The sequence below is a fragment of the Pecten maximus genome, chromosome 9 (assembly GCF_902652985.1).
Source record: "Pecten maximus chromosome 9, xPecMax1.1, whole genome shotgun sequence".
Lineage (NCBI taxonomy): Eukaryota > Metazoa > Mollusca > Bivalvia > Pectinida > Pectinidae > Pecten > Pecten maximus.
The window spans coordinates 24,815,572-24,836,619 of record NC_047023.1 but is presented as its reverse complement, the minus strand read 5'-3'; the positions used below and the strand labels follow the sequence as shown (position 1 = coordinate 24,836,619).

General features: G+C 38.6%; 1 protein-coding gene across 8 annotated transcripts in view; it reads left to right on the top strand.

The window, feature by feature from the left end:
- The window catches only part of LOC117334100 (casein kinase I-like), a 53,696-nt gene extending 32,648 nt beyond the window's left edge, over positions 1-21,048 (top strand). For 2 of the 8 annotated variants that reach the window (XM_033893558.1, XM_033893556.1), the window contains 2 exons: positions 9,092-9,204; positions 15,909-21,048. In XM_033893558.1, coding sequence (XP_033749449.1) covers positions 9,092-9,204; positions 15,909-15,963 — 168 coding nt within the window. In that variant the 3' untranslated portion in view covers positions 15,964-21,048. Of the gene's footprint in view, positions 1-2,678; positions 2,715-3,274; positions 3,380-9,091; positions 9,205-15,539 lie in introns of all 8 variants that reach the window. The other 6 variants (XM_033893550.1, XM_033893552.1, XM_033893553.1 and 3 more) reach the window with 6 other exon arrangements.

Here is a 21,048-nt window from a genome sequence, read left to right as displayed (position 1 = left end):
TGGGGAGTTCAGGATGTGGAGTAAGGTGTTAATACTTGTGTAGTTTGGGGAGTTCAGGATGTGGAGTAAGGTGTTAATATTTGTGTAGTTTGGGGAGTTCAGAATGTGGAGTAAGGTGTTAATATTTGTGTAGTTTGGGGAGTCCAGGATGTGGAGTAAGGTGTTAATATTTTTGTAGTTTGGGGAGTCCAGGATGTGGAGTAAGGTGTTAATATTTGTGTAGTTTGGGGAGTCCAGGATGTGGAGTAAGGGGTTAATATTTGTGTAGTTTGGGGAGTTCAGGATGTGGAGTAAGGTGTTAATATTTGTGTAGTTTGGGGAGTTCAGGATGTGGAGTAAGGTGTTAATATTTGTGTAGTTTGGGGAGTTCAGGATGTGGAGTAAGGTGTTGATATTTGTGTAGTTTGGGGAGTTCAGGATGTGGAGTAAGGTGTTAATATTTGTGTAGTTTGGGGAGTTCAGGATGTGGAGTAAGGTGTTAATACTTGTGTAGTTTGGGGAGTTCAGGATGTGGAGTAAGGTGTTAATATTTGTGTAGTTTGGGGAGTTCAGGATGTGGAGTAAGGTATTAATACTTGTGTAGTTTGGGGAGTTCAGGATGTGGAGTAAGGTGTTAATATTTGTGTAGTTTGGGGAGTTCAGGATGTAGAGTAAGGTGTTAATATTTGTGTAGTTTGGGGAGTTCAGGATGTGGAGTAAGGTGTTAATATTTGTGTAGTTTGGGGAGTTCAGGATGTGGAGTAAGGTGTTAATACTTGTGTAGTTTGGGGAGTTCAGGATGTGGAGTAAGGTGTTAATATTTGTGTAGTTTGGGGAGTTCAGGATGTGGAGTAAGGTGTTGATATTTGTGTAGTTTGGGGAGTCCAGGATGTGGAGTAAGGGGTTAATATTTGTGTAGTTTGGGGAGTTCAGGATGTGGAGTAAGGGGTTAATATTTGTGTAGTTTGGGGAGTTCAGGATGTGGAGTAAGGTGTTGATATTTGTGTAGTTTGGGTGGGGAGTTCAGGATGTGGAGTAAGGTGTTAATACTTGTGTAGTTTGGGGAGTTCAGGATTGTTAGTGTTAAGCAATATACACTTTGTAGGATTCATCATTCACAATATCTACACTTCATGTGTGGCATGCCACTTGATATTTGGAGATTTTCTATTCTTTAAATTAAATCTATCTTGTTGCTTAGAGTAATAGTGCTGTTTACTATTATTCATGGTGGTAGTCAGTAGGCAGTCAGAGGGAGGTTTTCAGTACAGGTTGTGATGATTAAAGGAGGAAGTAGGGTGAATGCTCAGTTTGGAGTGTGGTAGTAGGGGAGAGGGACAGAAATGGTAGTTTTTAGGGTGAGGGGAATCAGTAGTCACACATTTAAGGTATCAATGGTGGTAAAGCTGGTGTTTAGGTGGAGGATGGGAGTGTTGATGTCAGTTTAGAAGTGGGTAGAGGATGGGAGTGTTGCTGTCAATTTAGAAGTGGATGGAGGATCGGAGTGTTGATATCAATTTAGAATTGGGTAGAGGATGGTAATGTTGATGTCAATTAAGAAGTGGGTAGAGGATGGTAATATTGATATCAATTTAGAATTGGGTAGAGGATGGTAATGTTGATATCAATTTAGAAGTGGTTGGAGGATGGGAGTGTTGATGTCAATTTAGAAGTGGGTCGAGGATGGGAGTGTTGATATCAATTTAGAAGTGGGTGGAGGATGGGAGTGTTGCTGTCAATTTAGAAGTGGGTAGATGATGGTTATATTGATATCAATTTAGAATTGGGTAGAGGATGGTAATGTTGATATCAATTTAGAAGTGGGTGGAGGATGGGAGTGTTGCTGTCAATTTAGAAGTGGGTAGATGATGGTAATGTTGATATCAATTTAGAAGTGGGTCGAGGATGGGAGTGTTGATATCAATTTAGAAGTGGGTGGAGGATGGGAGTGTTGCTGTCAATTTAGAAGTGGATGGAGGATGGGAGTGTTGATATCAATTAAGAAGTGGGTCGAGGATGGGAGTGTTGATATCAATTAAGAAGTGGGTCGAGGATGGGAGTGTTGATATCAATTTAGAAGTGGATGGAGAATGGTAATATTGATATCAATTTAGAAGTGGGTCGAGGATGGGAGTGTTGATATCAATTTAGAAGTGGGTCGAGGATGGGAGTGTTGATATCAATTTAGTAGTTGGTGGAGGATGGTAATGTTGATATCAATTTAGAAGTGGGTCGAGGATTGTAATGTTGATATCAATTTAGAAGTGGGTAGATTATGGTAATGTTGATATCAATTTAGAAGTGGGTAGATTATGGTAATGTTGATATCAATTTAGAATTGGGTAGATGATGGTAATGTTGATATCAATTTAGAAGTGGATGGGGGATGGGAATGTTGAAATCAGTTTAGAAGTCGGGCCGATGATAGGAATGTTGATATTAGTTTAGAAGTGATGGAGGGTAGGATTGTAGATGCCAGTTTAGAAGTAGATGGAGGATGGGAGTTTATATGAGGGTGGTGGCAGAGAATGTGTATCGTTGGACTTCCAAGGTTATGTTGGTTTACAATGGGATTTTCTATCGATCATCTTGTGTACCTTGATATCTAATCTTTGGACACATTGGCTTGTGGTGGTCTAATACCAGTAATTGTTTAATAGTAATCACTGATGTATAACATTTTTATTTCCGGTGAACAGAAAAATGTGCAGTCTGGCTTACAATACAAAGCATTGGTGAGTGTAACGGTTTTTTGTATTGATTGTGTAACTGGTAACAGCTAATCATTTGGATTTCAAACTCATATCTCCAACCTTAACACTCCTGCTTTGGACATGCCCCTGTCTGATAATGCTTTGCTCCTCCAGTAAAATACATATTATCAATGTAAAGCAAGTGACACAAATCTCCCCCAAGATAATACAGGCAGAATTGAATTGTGTTACTGTTGAGCCTTTTTAAAGCAATTTTTGGAGCCTCTTGTATGTCTGCTAGAGGCTGACTCATATAGTATCAATATAATGATTGACCTGACTCCCTGAACAAGGCCCAAACATCTTTTCCAGTCCAAATGTATTCTATACTACTGGCAGGAGCAGGAGCTGTTAGATAGTTCAGTGTCCAGTTAGAAAGCAGAGGTGTTGAGGTATTGCTCTAAAAACATGAAATAGGTCAGATAGGGGTTTTTGATGGTAAAAAAACTCTGTGACCAACTTCTCTTGTTATACCTTACCGTGTCATATGTCGCGTAATAACACGCTCTCGTTCTCTCTATCACTAATTTACCTTTTTTCAGCCAAGTTCAAATCAAAGGGGGCATGCATGGGGTGAGGCCCCCCGGCACGCCGGTAACTATCTGGGGTCCAACCTTGCCGCAGATAGACATGGGGGATCTGTTCAGGTAGGCCACACCCCGTCCTGCTCTCGGCCCCGCCTGGCAGTCTGTCTGTTGCTTTGACTGACAGCCGACCATGCAGCTACCTGCTGTTACAATCTGTACTATCACTTACCCTCCTGGATGAAACTTAGTCATTTTTGTCACTTTTTTGTATTAACTTTCGTATAAATTATCTACTTTTTAAGTAAACTTATCATTTTCTTTTCCTTTTATACTTTGGCTGGCTTTCTTTTTCTAATGAATTAATCCATAGTTTACTACCAAATTTTAGTAATTTGATATATTTGTGAATGTCTTTGTTTCTTGTAAGTATGTTTTGATACACGGACCTGTTTCACAACATTTTCCATGCCATATGACCTGCTTGGAAGCCTAGGAGAGTGATTCACCCTGACTAATGTGATGCATGGTGTGCTCCACATGGGGTTACAGCCTTCCTCTACCATAGCTTCTATTGGCACTGCACTTAGTTCTTCTTTCCTGTTCAATCCAGATTCATTTGTTTTCTGTGCATTTTCTTTGTCATTGTCAAAATATTATCATTTATGTACCTTATTAATTTGATGTTTGCATTTTATGATGTTTATTTGCATTAAGAAATAGCATATTAAGATAACAATGATTAAGATGTGATCATAAATATAATGACTGAGATATGACAGTAACGACATTGATACAGTCAAGAGGAGAAAAATGAAGTAAGAGCTAATTCAACATCACAATATACTCAAATGTATAGAAGTATATATCGTATAATGGTAGCTATCACATGCTGTTGTAAATATTTTGTTAATAAGTGGCCATTTAGAATTTTAGATACTGAACTATTTAAGCAGTGGACAGTTAATTGAGATACAATATTGAAGTTAGTATTTGTTAGTGATATTTATGGCCTACTGTCACTTCCATATAACAGTCATTTCATTTTGGTTCAGTAGATAGAAAAGTATTCCCCCTCATCTAGGTGTTGTGATAGATAAGGGGGATTCTCTTTATTCAAGCCTTTTTTCAGTGTTTGGTTACATCAGATCTTGTCCTTTAGCCATATATGTGGCTTTGACCTTAACTGACCAATTGTTTGACCTTTGTGACCCCTGTATTGGAGAAATGATAACTAAGATTCCCTGGTTACTGAACATGTACTCGACTGGCAATAAGCCTGCCACCCCTTGTAGGAAATAAAGGGAGTTTGAAAGGAGGGGGCATACTGCCAAATGTAGGCCTGGTTCCAAAACAGGTTTCATACCAACTTTGGTTTTTGGTAGATGTAAAATACCTATATGGGGAAATGCACAGGAATAGCTACAATACGGTATGCATATGAAACTCTGAGGTTTTCACATACCCATCTACTTAGTTAACTATTTTCCATTTTTTCCTGTATCATATACATGTACAGAACATAAGACCCATCAGTAAGAACATGTAAAAGTTTCCTTTAAACGGAAGAATGCGTGTTACAGAGTTTGTTTTTGTCATACGGTATGTTGACGCTGTGCAATCCTCAGTGCAAGGGAAGTAACTCTGTTGATCACATGATGATGATATACAGTTTTCGTAGCAGTCAGTTTCGTATTTTAATTCTGGTATCATCTAAACTGACCTAAACAGTTTGTTTTCATTGTACACAAGGCATATTGATTAATTTTGTTTCTGAATTTTCATTTCCTTGCCGAATTAATTAAGGATGAATGAACTAGCCAGGTATTTAGACTTTCAATCACTGCCTATCCCCAGGTCTAATAATTATAACACCTTAATACCGATCTGACCATCCCATTTATTTATTGATCTGAGAGTCAGTTAATTGGGCATAAACAAACACAATACTCAAAGTTGATAGTATCCTTTATTCATTAAAGTAACAGAATCATATCATTTTTGTCTATTTTTTCGACATTTGGATCAACTTTACGCATCTAAGATTTTCAGGACAAGAACTAAATCAGAATGCAGGCCTGGTTCCAAAAGACTTGATAGAAAGAGAGGGGGCTTATTGCTGAGCAGGGACTTAATGCTGAGCTGGGGCCTATTGCTGGTCGAGTACGAGTGTTATTCTAAAGGATGTCAGTTCTATCTTAACTCTAGACTAGACTGGAGTTTTTACCAACTCTTAGCCTCACATACTGTCTATAAACCACCAGACTGGACTAGAGTTTCTACCAACTCTAGCCTCAGGTACTAGAAATCTAGCCTCAAGAACTGTCTAAAAACCACCAACTGGGCTAGAGTTTCTACCAACTCTAGCCTCAGGTACTAGAAATCCAGCCTCAAGAACTGTCTATAAACCACCAGACTGGACTAGAGTTTCTACCAACTCTAGCCTCAGGTACTAGAAATCCAGCCTCAAGAACTGTCTAAAAACCACCAACTGGACTAGAGTTTCTACCAACTCTAGCCTCAGGTACTAGAAATCCAGCCTCAAGAACTGTCTATAAACCACCAGACTGGACTAGAGTTTCTACCAACTCTAGCCTCAGGTACTAGAAATCCAGCCTCAAGAACTGTCTAAAAACCACCAACTGGACTAGAGTTTCTACCAACTCTAGCCTCGGGTACTAGAAATCCAGCCTCAAGAACTGTCTATAAACCACCAGACTGGACTAGAGTTTCTACCAACTCTAGCCTCAGGTACTAGAAATCCAGCCTCAAGAACTGTCTAAAAACCACCAACTGGACTAGAGTTTCTACCAACTCTAGCCTCAGGTACTAGAAATCCAGCCTCAAGAACTGTCTAAAAACCACCAACTGGGCTAGAGTTTCTACCAACTCTAGCCTCAGGTACTAGAAATCCAGCCTCAAGAACTGTCTATAAACCACCAACTGGGCTAGAGTTTCTACCAACTCTTGTCCCATTATTGTCTATAAACCACCAGACTGGGCTAAAAATCCAGCCTCAAGTACTATCTATAAACCACTAACTGGACTAGAGTTTCTACCAACTCATGCTTCAGTATTGTCTAAAAACCAGCAGACTAGATGGGAGTTTTCCCCTACTTTAGCCCCAATAACTGTCTTAAAAGTTTGGTGGTATCCTATATTTTCCAATCATTTTGCTGGTATCGTCATCATATGTAACCATTCTGTTCATGGGATTATATCAGAGAAACATTTCATTTAAAACTCTTAAAAGTTTCAGCCTGGTCACATGCTTGACCTGAAGTATCGTGGCTACCGAAATGAGTATTATTATCCTCAGAACTACACATTCCTTAGTGAATCAATACTCGCCTCAATTTCTCTTATCCCCGTCCAGTGAAGGTTAGTGGGGGATTATAAAAAGGTTCTGTCCGTCCGTGCGGAGCATTTCCAGGGCATATCCCCCAACCTGTGCAAAGCTAACTTCACCAAACTTTCTACACTCATTGATTAAGTAGTCCAGTTGTGCCATCCGCTATGAAGGAGTTTCCAGTTTGGATATTTCTTTGGTTGCTATGGACAACACATTTAGTCAAAATAACTGATTTGGGCATTTTCATAGCATATCTCCAAGACCCTTTCAAACAATTCCAAGAAACATCCTATACATCAATCAAGTGGTCTAGTAGTAGTGCCTTCTGCTATAGAGAAGTTATTAGTTTCAATATTTCTTTGGTTACCATGGAAACAGATTCCAGTGTTTCTGGAACACATCTCCAAAAGGGTTGATAATAAGTTCATTGTTCATCATATACAAACCAATTGAATGGACTTTGTTATATGGTTCCAATGTGTTGATTAGACTTCAATCACCACTTTACTTTATCCTATTATATAATCTCAGTAAGATATCATGCCTAGCTGTGACTGGCTCCCTTGGCAGGGATCTCAATGACCATGTCCTTGTTGATTCTGATATGCTGTTGCCTACTTTTCTCTCTGGTTTGGTCCCACAGTATAGCAGACGTGGCACTTCCTATATAGCTGTGGAGTCCGTAAAGAGGTTTTACCACATGTAATCTCTGTAAATTTACTACAGGGATATATATTGCAGGTATAAATTACAACGGATAAATAATATTGTCACAGCCAACAAATTTTGCCTAGCCTGTGGAGAAAGCAGTTCTGAATGTTGACCAATGTTGAAAGTAACTGAAATATGGGCTATTTATTATGTGGGACCTATATTGGAAAAACAAACAAAAAAACAAACAAAAAAAACACCTCAGGACAACAAATTTAGAAATGAATACTTTTGAATAACTCTCCACAGTTGGAACCCTCCCCACCCCATCACAACAAAACACAAAGACACAAGTGGTTGTGTTTTTAAAACTGACCTGATACAGGGGTCCACTGGTTTTGCCTTTAAAAGCCAAGGTTATGACAAGTTATTTTGTAACCAAACAATGGAGGCATTGAATGGAAGAAAATTGCTTTTGCTACTACAGTTTGGTTTTTGCAACCAAAGTTTGAATTACTAATTTTTCATTTCTGGTTAAAGATATTAGATCAATTAAGTATGCTGCGTTTAATTTCATTTGTGGTAATTGATTCTCGTTACTGACAACCAGGAAGTAGAATAAAAGCCACATTTGCTGCTTCCTGTTTTAATGTTGTGTTGATATAAGATTACTAGGTAATCATGTATTAGCTATAAAGCTGACATGTAAAGGCAAATCCATTTCATTTCTCTTATATATTAGATACGTTTCTGATGAGAGTAGCTTTAAAATACATGTATAAACATAATTAACCATGTATATGGCCGTAGTCTAAAACAGTCAAGGATCATATAATTTCCAGCCTTATACAAATGATATATGCTAAGTGTTTGGTAGCGTTGTATTGAGTCCCAACACCGTACTTCTGATTTTAACGAGTTGCTAATAAAATTGTCAGATAGATGTGTTTCGGAGATGCCATGTGTTAAAAATGTTTGAATTATAAAACAAGTTGGTTTTTCTTTTAAATTGCACATTAGAATGACATGTGTATCCATAAAAGCTAGTCTATGTATTTATCTAGCCGACATCCATCTGTTTTTCTAACTCCAAAGCACTTCCCTCAGAAAACATTTAAAAAGGCTTTCAATGGCTGTACTCCCAAAAAGCCGTTTCATTTGTCTGCTAGGCATTACAGCACAGCTTTGAAGCACGCTATACGTAGTGAATAGTTGCCTTAAAAATTTGTCAGCATTGAAACTGCAGTAGCTAGGATATACCAAGGATTGGTGCTTTTGCTTTCTGTAGTTACTTTGTTTTGTTTTTTGATGACATCTTGTAATTAGCACAATGTGAACAATTTATCCACCATTTTGGTTCAGTAGAAAATTATAGAAACTTTTGTAAGCACCAAAATAAGTATGAAGTATTTCATAGTAATATTTTCATAATCACATATTTTACTTTTTATACTATTGTAGAGAGCTTTGAAAAAAATCTTGAATTAACTACTTGTGAAATATTTGACATGTTGTATGGACTACAGTCTGATGTGAATGACATTTGCTTTGGAATTTTCAGAAAATATTAATCTGCTTATTGCATCTTTTCTAAACATTTATCCATATTCTTAAGGAGTTTTGGAGAAAATCGGTCTAGATTATTGATGGAATTTACACAGACTGTTTCCACACAACTCTTATCTCCAGAGAACTGCAGACTATTGGCTGCTCATGATGGAGTATGCTGTTGAAGCCTTTCCTTCTCAATGATTGACCTTAGCAGTGCCCAGATGTACTGCTGATCTTCCTAATATTGCCATGCCCTAACATGGACCTCCATATTATTTCAGGTGGTCAGTTCCACAAATGGAGAGTTGGCACCAGATGATCCTACTGCTGGACAGTCCAACACGCCCATCAATAACCCCTCAGCTCATCGGGACGAGGAGAAGAGCGAGACAAAGTATGTATTCCCTGACCACTGGTCAGCACACCATCGTTCTATATCAAAAATTTTACAAAAAAGTCTGTACATACTCTAGTGAAGCATATTGGTCACTATATCACAGATTAGCCTTGGTCTCTACAGTGTAATGGTCATCACAGAGTAGGCAAAATCAGGACAGGTCCTTAATAAAATGACCACAGGCTAGTGATTCTATCCCTCCTCTCCTGGTAATTGGTCATTTGGATGAACACTTGCAATTGCGACCTTGAACTTGTGTACATCCTGCTGACAAAATTTCAAGTGCTATTTCCTTCCTTTGGTACTTTTGTAATTCAACCGCATTCAGATTTCTAGATTTAACTTGGGACTTATTTTATTTTGAATGATCCACTTAACATACTAATGGTACAATGACTAAAGGAGGAAATTTATGATTGACGAGCCAATTGAGAGGCCTAGTTAAATGGCAGAATGGGAAAATGGGGCAGTTGGTCCTACTAATAAGAGGTTGAATGCTGTGAATGCTGATATGGTTGTTGAAAGTTTGGTTGTTGAATGTATGATTGAAGGCTAGGGCATGTATTGAGAGATGGGGCAGTTGAATGTATGATCCAAAGCTAAGAGATAAGTTGAGAGATGGGGCAGTTAGACCTATGATTGAGGACTAGGGCTTGAATTGAGAGATGGAGCAGTCAGACATATGAATTGAAGGCTAGGGCATGTATTGAGAGATAGGGCAGTCAGACATATGAATTGAAGGCTAGGGCATGTATTGAGAGATGGGGCAGTCAGACATATGAATTGATGGCTAGGGCATGTATTGAGAGATGGGGCAGTCAGACATATGAATTGATGGCTAGGGCATGTATTGAGAGATGGGGCAGTCAGACATATGAATTGATGGCTAGGGCATGTATTAAGAGATAGGGCAACAGACATATATATGAAGATATAAATCTTAGAGAATATTAATGTTGAATGTTATATTGATACAATATCTCATGAGCAAAATATAGATACTGTTGAATATTCCAGTGTGTTGTGGTATATGGTGTGTTATATTTACAGAATAGGTTATTTATGGTGTATCATATTTGTGTTGGTGTGGCTGTTATTAACGTAGTATTGATCTAAACTTTCTGCATGGGGACAAGTATGGGTCAGTATACACAAGAAAGTATTGATCTGATCAGACTTGTGTACCGACAAACTTATCATCATAATCCCAAAATTTGGTTTCCCTCAATAGTTGAGTTCTTAAACAAAACCTGTTATACTGCAAATATAAGTTTTATTTCATTTGCATTTGCCTATGATTATCTTGTCGAAATAACATGGTAGGCTTTGATAAATGTTTTTGTCTGAGAAACATTGTAGATGTTCTTAAGACTTCCATTATTTATAACTTTCTGAAGCTATTATCTTCATATGAATAATAGATGAAATCTCATGATAATGATATGTTTGGTAATAGAAATTAAGTGTGTAATATTTTCCCAATCATAGACTTGGTATAGTGTCCAATAGCTATGATGTAATACTGGCTATTGCTTGGGACATGTGTCATATTACCAGATGTACATGAGCTAGACACTTCTTAGAAATCCTAGGATAAATGTACTTTCGTCTTATCTGTAGACGTTTTATTGATTTATGGAAGTTTATCAAACAGTTCAGTGTCTGTACAGAAACAAAACACTGATATATATGAATGAATTTGGAGGAACAGTGATCAGAAATTTACAAATTGACTAATCAGATTATTATAGGATGAAGTGGGTTATTGGTCGTCTGGTCTGATTTCAGGAAACGTGTACTACGTTATTCAACGATTTAGTCTTATTTTCCAGTTAGCTGGTTTATTGGTAATGACTGATGAGTATAAGACTTATGTAGTGTCCTATAATGATGGTCCTCGAGAAAAAAATTGGCTATACCAAGGGTGTCTCTTATATCTGGCCAATGGTTAAAGTTACAACCAAAGTCAGTGTGGGATTCTATCTAAGGCAATCAAGTGTGTGGGTGTCCTGAGTATCTTGTGTGTGGGTCCAGTAATATTGTGTCTGTGTCTCCAGTGATATTGTGTCTGTGTCTCCAGTAATATTGTGTCTGTGTCTCCAGTAATATTGTGTATGTGTCTCCAGTAATATTGTGTCTGTGTCTCCAGTAATATTGTGTATGTGTCTCCAACAATATTGTGTGTCTCCAGCAATCCTGTGTTGGTATGTGAATGTATGAATGGGCAATCTTGTGTCTGATAGTCATTCAAAATCTTATGTCACACAGCCTTGCGTGCAATTTTGTCTTGCAATCTTGTGTCAGAGTGTGTCTCTTAAAATCTTCTGTCAGTGTCTTAATCTTCTGTCAGAATGTGTGTCGGCAATCTGTCAGTTCGTGTCTTCCAATCTTGTACTAGTTGTGTGTGTCTTGGCAATAATGTTTCGGTGGTGTGTGTCGTCGTCTTCTGTCCGATAGTGTCTCACCATCTTCTGTCAGAGTGTGTCGATCATGTGACAGTGGTGTGTGTCGTCGTCTTCTGTCCGATTGTGTCTCACCATCTTCTGTCAGAGTGTGTCGATCATGTGACAGTGGTGTGTGTCGTCGTCTTCTGTCCGATAGTGTCTCACCATCTTCTGTCAGAGTGTGTCGATCATGTGACAGTGGTGTGTGTCGTCGTCTTCTGTCCGATTGTGTCTCACCATCTTCTGTCAGAGTGTGTCGATCATGTGACAGTGGTGTGTGTCGTCGTCTTCTGTCCGATAGTGTCTCACCATCTTCTGTCAGAGTGTGTCGATCATGTGACAGTGGTGTGTGTCGTCGTCTTCTGTCCGATAGTGTCTCACCATCTTCTGTCAGAGTGTGTCGATCATGTGACAGTGGTGTGTGTCGTCGTCTTCTGTCCGATAGTGTCTCACCATCTTATGTCAGAGTGTGTCGATCATGTGACAGTGGTGTGTGTCGTCGTCTTCTGTCAGAGTGTGTCGATCATGTGACAGTGGTGTGTGTCGTCGTCTTCTGTCCGATAGTGTCTCACCATCTTCTGTCAGAGTGTGTCGATCATGTGACAGTGGTGTGTGTCGTCGTCTTCTGTCCGATAGTGTCTCACCATCTTATGTCAGAGTGTGTCGATCATGTGACAGTGGTGTGTGTCGTCGTCTTCTGTCCGATTGTGTCTCACCATCTTCTGTCAGAGTGTGTCGATCATGTGACAGTGGTGTGTGTCGTCGTCTTCTGTCCGATTGTGTCTCACCATCTTCTGTCAGAGTGTGTCGATCATGTGACAGTGGTGTGTGTCGTCGTCTTCTGTCCGATAGTGTCTCACCATCTTCTGTCAGAGTGTGTCGATCATGTGACAGTGGTGTGTGTCGTCGTCTTCTGTCCGATAGTGTCTCGCCATCTTCTGTCAGAGTGTGTCGATCATGTGACAGTGGTGTGTGTCGTCGTCTTCTGTCCGATAGTGTCTCACCATCTTCTGTCAGAGTGTGTCGATCATGTGACAGTGGTGTGTGTCGTCGTCTTCTGTCCGATAGTGTCTCACCATCTTCTGTCAGAGTGTGTCGATCATGTGACAGTGGTGTGTGTCGTCGTCTTCTGTCCGATAGTGTCTCACCGTCTTATGTCAGAGTGTGTCGATCATGTGACAGTGGTGTGTGTCGTCGTCTTCTGTCCGATAGTGTCTCACCATCTTCTGTCAGAGTGTGTCGATCATGTGACAGTGGTGTGTGTCGTCGTCTTCTGTCCGATAGTGTCTCGCCATCTTCTGTCAGAGTGTGTCGATCATGTGACAGTGGTGTGTGTCGTCGTCTTCTGTCCGATAGTGTCTCACCATCTTATGTCAGAGTGTGTCGATCATGTGACAGTGGTGTGTGTCGTCGTCTTCTGTCCGATAGTGTCTCACCATCTTCTGTCAGAGTGTGTCGATCATGTGACAGTGGTGTGTGTCGTCGTCTTCTGTCCGATTGTGTCTCACCATCTTATGTCAGAGTGTGTCGATCATGTGACAGTGGTGTGTGTCGTCGTCTTCTGTCCGATAGTGTCTCACCATCTTATGTCAGAGTGTGTCGATCATGTGACAGTGGTGTGTGTCGTCGTCTTCTGTCCGATAGTGTCTCACCATCTTCTGTCAGAGTGTGTCGATCATGTGACAGTGGTGTGTGTCGTCGTCTTCTGTCCGATTGTGTCTCACCATCTTCTGTCAGAGTGTGTCGATCATGTGACAGTGGTGTGTGTCGTCGTCTTCTGTCCGATAGTGTCTCACCATCTTCTGTCAGAGTGTGTCGATCATGTGACAGTGGTGTGTGTCGTCGTCTTCTGTCCGATTGTGTCTCACCATCTTCTGTCAGAGTGTGTCGATCATGTGACAGTGGTGTGTGTCGTCGTCTTCTGTCCGATAGTGTCTCACCATCTTCTGTCAGAGTGTGTCGATCATGTGACAGTGGTGTGTGTCGTCGTCTTCTGTCCGATAGTGTCTCGCCATCTTCTGTCAGAGTGTGTCGATCATGTGACAGTGGTGTGTGTCGTCGTCTTCTGTCCGATAGTGTCTCACCATCTTCTGTCAGAGTGTGTCGATCATGTGACAGTGGTGTGTGTCGTCGTCTTCTGTCCGATAGTGTCTCGCCATCTTCTGTCAGAGTGTGTCGATCATGTGACAGTGGTGTGTGTCGTCGTCTTCTGTCCGATAGTGTCTCACCATCTTATGTCAGAGTGTGTCGATCATGTGACAGTGGTGTGTGTCGTCGTCTTCTGTCCGATAGTGTCTCACCATCTTCTGTCAGAGTGTGTCGATCATGTGACAGTGGTGTGTGTCGTCGTCTTCTGTCCGATTGTGTCTCACCATCTTATGTCAGAGTGTGTCGATCATGTGACAGTGGTGTGTGTCGTCGTCTTCTGTCCGATAGTGTCTCACCATCTTATGTCAGAGTGTGTCGATCATGTGACAGTGGTGTGTGTCGTCGTCTTCTGTCCGATAGGGTCTCACCATCTTCTGTCAGAGTGTGTCGATCATGTGACAGTGGTGTGTGTCGTCGTCTTCTGTCCGATAGTGTCTCACCATCTTCTGTCAGAGTGTGTCGATCATGTGACAGTGGTGTGTGTCGTCGTCTTCTGTCCGATAGTGTCTCACCATCTTATGTCAGAGTGTGTCGATCATGTGACAGTGGTGTGTGTCATCGTCTTCTGTCCGATAGTGTCTCACCATCTTCTGTCAGAGTGTGTCGATCATGTGACAGTGGTGTGTGTCGTCGTCTTCTGTCAGAGTGTGTCGATCATGTGACAGTGGTGTGTGTCGTCGTCTTCTGTCCGATAGTGTCTCACCATCTTCTGTCAGAGTGTGTCGATCATGTGACAGTGGTGTGTGTCGTCGTCTTCTGTCCGATAGTGTCTCACCATCTTATGTCAGAGTGTGTCGATCATGTGACAGTGGTGTGTGTCGTCGTCTTCTGTCCGATAGTGTCTCACCATCTTATGTCAGAGTGTGTCGATCATGTGACAGTGGTGTGTGTCGTCGTCTTCTGTCCGATAGTGTCTCACCATCTTCTGTCAGAGTGTGTCGATCATGTGACAGTGGTGTGTGTCTCTCCAATCTTGCCTGCCTTGCCAAACATGTATATCAGTATCTATATTGGTCAGTCTGGGGTCATTATTTCTCTTTAAGCAGTTAATATGAAAATGTTTTCAATCTACAATGTACCAAAGGAAGATAGATTAACTGTGTAAGGACTTCCATTATAAATCTGTATATAGACTTTATTCCTAATGTAAGTTGTAACTTCCATCACACATAATACAAGTTTACATAGACATAATGTTTAAATAATTGAAAGTCTGTAACTGGTAGATTGTGTAGCATTGTGTAGCTGTGTGTACACATTACATGCTATCTAAGTGTGTTATAACACTGCTAGACTCCGATACGTTTGTAGTATTTGTGGTTTACTCTCCATTTATTACCTTCTCTTCCACAAAGTTTGCATTAAAACTACATTTAATCTAATTACAAATAATTTTATGCATGATCAAGTTTTTCTTAACTATTTCTAAATGTTTCTGTCATTATTTAAAGATGGAATGTTTGACGGCTTGTTTTCAGTACATTTGAAAGGTAGATGTGTATGAACTATAAATTTGCACATAGTAAGGCTGGAAGGTTAACCACTTTTACAGGAAAACTAATTTTAGCAAATTAAAGTACATGCACTTCTGCCTGACAAATGACGTCTGATGAATTCTCCAATCACAGACCAGTAATATTTGGTTTCTTGGTTTCTCGGATCTATTGAATTTTGTTTGTTTCTGTCTCTTGTTCATTTGATCAATCCTGCTAGCACAGCTTCCCACTTTGTTGCTTGCAGATGCTGTTTCTTCAAAAGGCGCAAGAAAAAGAAGACGCGTCGATCATAGACTTGATGCATAACGTACCAAAAACAAGCCACTTTATCACACATACATACAGACCTAAGGAAGCCACTTACTGTTTTCATGTTGAGCCTTCCTTAACTTTTATGTATGCAACCAAACAACTTTCTTTTTCGCTTTTGGAAAATTTCGCTACGCTGAAACTCCACGTAGAGGCATGACTAACCTGTAATTCAAACCGTGTCTAAGGGATTTGAATTTGTATACATATAAAATACCACAGCTGATTAAGACAGAGACAAGCCTCACAGTTTTCGCTAATGGAAGGAAAACAATGGCTGCTATCTCCTGCTTTTCTGTCGCAGATGTTGCTGTTTCACCCGTTCGAAAAAACGTCGGAAAGAAAAAAGGCGGAAATGACATGCGGCCCAGGACCATGGCCTTGATACAGTGCCATTGAATTTCCCTCAGGAAGATGACATCGCAACATTTGACCTAGGTCCCTCAGTGCGATCAGTCACACCGCGAGTACAACTGACATACCTAAATCAGTCTTTCTTTAACAATGATAATCAGTTTTAAAGTCAGTTTTCTTCAATTCTACTTCATATGATTTGTTTGTGAATATTGTTTTAATTAAATATATGTAATTGATTAGGTTTTCAAATTAATGACTTAGTTAAATTGATGAAGAAATTTCAAATGTGCATGACAATTAAGATGTAATCGTAACTCACACACTTGAGTTTGTCAATATTGTAGTTGCCAATTATGAAATTTCTTCAATTTCAATTTTAGTATCTTTTATAATAAGTTAATCCACATTTTCCTATGGCTCATATGTTTAGTTGATGCAATCTTTTGCGAAGGTTTAAATTAGTGGTTGGGTTAACAAGTTGTTGGAGTGTATGTAGGAAGGGCCATCAAGCACTCAGTAGTCCTGGTAATAACTCGGAATTTTTAGTAAACCATCATTATTTGTATTTTGTCCACAAATCTGTCAATAGATGAGGTAATTTTTCATAATATTGAATCTTAAATCACAAACTGCCATGATTTGAAGCCAGTCACTTACTATTTCATTCCTCTGTGTCAGTGACTAGAGATTTTCAGTGGCTATTGTTATCAGTAAAGTTCAAAAGAACTGTCGACTTTGTAAACACAAAATGCAACTTAATGTATTACATTGAAGGTGTCTTTAGTTCCTTGCTTTTCAGAGACAATTTTAATTCTTATTCAGACTTATTGATGAGTGGTGTTTGTGGGGAAAGTATATAGGGTACATGGGACAGATTTAGCCACAGTTGGTTAGATAGTCTAGCTTAGTCATGGACATGTTTGAATGGCAGACCTACACCTACCAGGAATACAACTTTCTGATGATTCATATGTTTTGTGTTCAATTGACAATAAACATTGAAGTAGGACTGACATTATTTGGTTCGATGACTTGTGTAGGTCCAAATAAGGAGGTGGACAGTTGTATGTGGGGGAGATGATCTGTTTGTCTAAGTCAGGAACAAATTGCCACCATTGTTTATAGATGTTATTTGTTGTTTTGTTTATCAAAAGGTAGAATTTTAACAGTTTTATGATTTAGCCAAAAGTATAGAGGAAGGTGATGACGATTAGTAATGGTACATTATATGTCAAAGTCAGTAATTATTTTGGATTTTCATCTGTTCAAAGTGAAATTATGTTGTAAACAGATTTCATAGTGTGTATGGAGAGAGAAAGTGTTATGTAAAGCAATAGAATATATAAAGTAACTAATACAGATGATGATCTTAAGAAATTATTGACCTTGTGTGTGGTGTATTTTGAGCTGTTTTTATGGTAGCTGTTTTTAAGTCAGGAAGTTGAACAAGATAATGTTGGAGAAGTAGGATTGGTTAAGTGCTATTTAATACAAAGCAGAACTGGTCACAAGACTTGTGGTCCTGGGTGCATAACACATGTACAACTCGCTATAATAGTGTAGATAATCATCAAATCTGGCATTCCATAATCCATCATTTGTAAAAAAATAAAAAAGAGTATTATAATGATGCCTTGACAACAACATTTTAATGATTTGAAAGAATTATTAATGATCTTGCATGTTTTGGTGCCATTTTCACCAGATGAATGTTGTTAGTGTACCAGTTATCTCCCTTATTCAGTTTCTTCCCGTAGTCTAGAGTGTATTGGAGAGCCTCCCTTGTCAGCATATAGCTATCCAAACGATTTGACCGTTTGGAGGACAGACCTAGTGATGTTAGTTTACTTACTGGGTGAGCCTCAGATAATGATTTCAGGGTGCATGTAGGTATTAATATTTGCAGATCCATTAAGATTTCTGCCTGAAATATAACATTTAAAGAAACAATTGTCCACCTAAATATGTTATATGTAGGCGATCCAAAAGGCTTTCCTTTTCAGGAGAAAAGTAATCAGAATTTGTTTAAGGAACTGACCATATGTATGATGAGTATTTTCAGTCTTTTAAATCCCATCAAACCTCCTCCCAAATAGTCATCCTCATTGTACAAATTTTCATTTGATCCACATTGCCATGTTGTAATGATATAACCCATCACTGGAATTGATAAAGTCACTGTCAATTTTTGTTAGTCCAAGTCATTGTATCTTCCTCGTACAGGAATATCACTTATCATATTTTATAAGGAAAGTCATGGTCAGAAGTTGTGAGAGAATCCGAAATGCATAGCTTGTCATAGTTTTAACTGAATGTTTCCATTTTACACAGTTGATACTGGTGGAAGTGGCATCAATATAATGGTCTATCATAACAGTTAATCTATCATAACAGTTTATACAAAACAGCAGTCAGGGTTATCAATGGCCTAACAGCCCTGTGGCCCCGATACACACTGCAGCAAATCAGATCTGTTACAACACTGGTCTGTAGCTTGTTCATTAGTTACAGTGGTAAGATTCCATATGTACATCAACAAATGCAGCCTGTTGCTGCAATGTTTTGTTTTTATTTGGTCATATATGTCACAAGTGACGATTCCTTGTATATTGTACATAATATATATATACTCGTGTTAATGTAGGTATACATCAAGTCCAGGAAATTTTATATTGTGTGAGAAGGAGAGAAAAAAAAATTCCTTAAAAAAATTGATAACAAAATTTCCACAATGTTATGTTGGAGGGAAACTGTATCATGACGCAACGTCTCATCGAAAACATCGGAATTGAAATGAGGCTGCAATTGTGTGTACTTGCCATGATGTATATGTTTTTTTGGATGACAGTCTCATAGTGTTTCTTTGGTCAAAGTTGTCTACATTGTTCAGGCTAATCTGACAGAGCTAGTCCACAAGTAGGTGGTATTTTAAGTAGGTGAATGATATCTGGTGTCCCGGGAGTGCATCAGGATCAGAATTTTATTTCAGAACTACAGATCATCAAACTGAAAGAAAATGTTGGATTAAAACTTTTACCTGTCTCGATCAGACTGAGAGGATGCTGCATGAACAGATAAAACATAAGCAGCTATTGATGCATAACAACGACGGTGGTTACCGTTCTACCTGTGCCAATGACAAGCTGCTAGTATCAGGTGTCTTTCTGTGATCAATATGTGCATTTTGAAGATGCCAGTCCTAATGGATCACTGAAGATGGAAGATGTAGTTGAAAAATTCTGTACAATGTTTAAATGGTATATATATATATATATATATATAACAATGAAAATATCCCATTTAAGCTACCGTTGACCCAATGATATTTGTTTGTCAAGAATATGATTTAAAGTGATAATTTGCCAGTGTATCTGGACATTGAACACATATTTTTAGTTACGCTTCTCCTTTAAATGTTTAAGACAAGTAAGAATGGTAGCATGATTGTGCAAAATGGCAGTTGTGAGGAAATGTCCGTTGTGTTTACATTGTGCTGTTTCATGTAAATATTCTCTTCTTTTCAAATTTTCATCTTTACACTATTTTTTTTTTTTTTTTTTTTGCAAATTCTAATTGCTATCTGTACATTAAACTGTTAATTGTTCACATTTGCCTGATGAAGTGATGTATAATTGATTGATAACTGTAAGTCAGGCTAGGTCTGCAACACTAGCATCATAGGTATCAAACTGACCAATTCAAAATTACAACATATCTTTAACAGCTGCGTGGATGAATGATTTTAATTGTAGTAATTTTAAATTTGGATAAATCCTTTATTAGTTCTTCAGTCATTGCCCTATATTTTGTACATTTTACATTTAGTAGACAGTTCATCACTTCATCCAATGTCTCGCATTTTGCTTTAAGGATATCCAATACCTTAAGTAACTTCAATTGAAGAAGAGTTCCATGCTAATTAATGTATTGTATGTCTTTCAATAATGGCGAGATGAACAGGAATATTTGATGATTAATGAGAGATTGACAGGCATTTGAAACGCAGACAAAAATCACAGGTAAAAATGTACAAGGTAGTATTATATATCACATCATTACGCAGGATTGATCTCAAACCATTTCAGAGCTAAGAAATATATCGAATATAAACAGTTGTGTACACATTTGTAAGATGTGTATTGATGCAGAGAAACTCTGCCGTGATACAAGACTTTGGAATGTGGCTGATTCTGTTCACAGAAATCCAATGTTTATTTCTTCAGGTATTTTAATATACAATATGTCTTGCGTTGATGAAATACTTCTTGCTTGGACTCCATCGTAGCTTTGCTTCTTTGAAACTGCTCTCACTTTTCTGTTAATATGGGTTACAGCTTCAGAAAATGCCCCAAATTGGCTTGCATCTTCTGCAAGTATAGCTATGTTTAATTGATCACATTTGCATAGTAACCAGAGTGCAGATCTTTTGTTGAAATTGACTAGTTTCACCATTATACCCACATACATGGTATCTTAAGTTATCAGTTTGCATTGAAAGCATCAGCAAATGAAAACCACCCTAAGGAACATCTACAATATTCTGTTGTTTTCTCCTACTATTGCCGTCGGGATTTCTCCATCTTTAAAGTGTATTTACATGTAAAAGCATGTCAATATTCTGCCAATTTGTTAGCTGAATTTGATGACAGATCTTGAAACATTGTATTGTATTGCGTCAAAGTATTTGATTATTTATTGTTTGTAGACAAGCAGTAATTTACGAAAAAAAATCTTTAAAAAAATCTAGGCATTGTTTTACAACTATGGAAAGTCTGTGAATATTTTTCAGCTATGGGAACAAGGTTTGCATGTATGCTCCTATATTGTTATCATGATTTGAGTATGATTGAGTGTGGATGTGAGAGAAGCCAATCGTTGTTGATTATCTTGATGGAACTTTTAAGATTGTCAAATCAGTCACTTGTAAGATTTGTTATTTAATTCATTTTCATGTACAGTCATATTTTTTTGCCTCAATTATTTGTGCTAAGGGAAAAAAACGATGAGAAAAACTTGTAGGTCATTCTGTTCCTTATTGAGAGAACTGCTGTGGTCTTCTTGAGGAATAAAATATCTTTTAATATCTA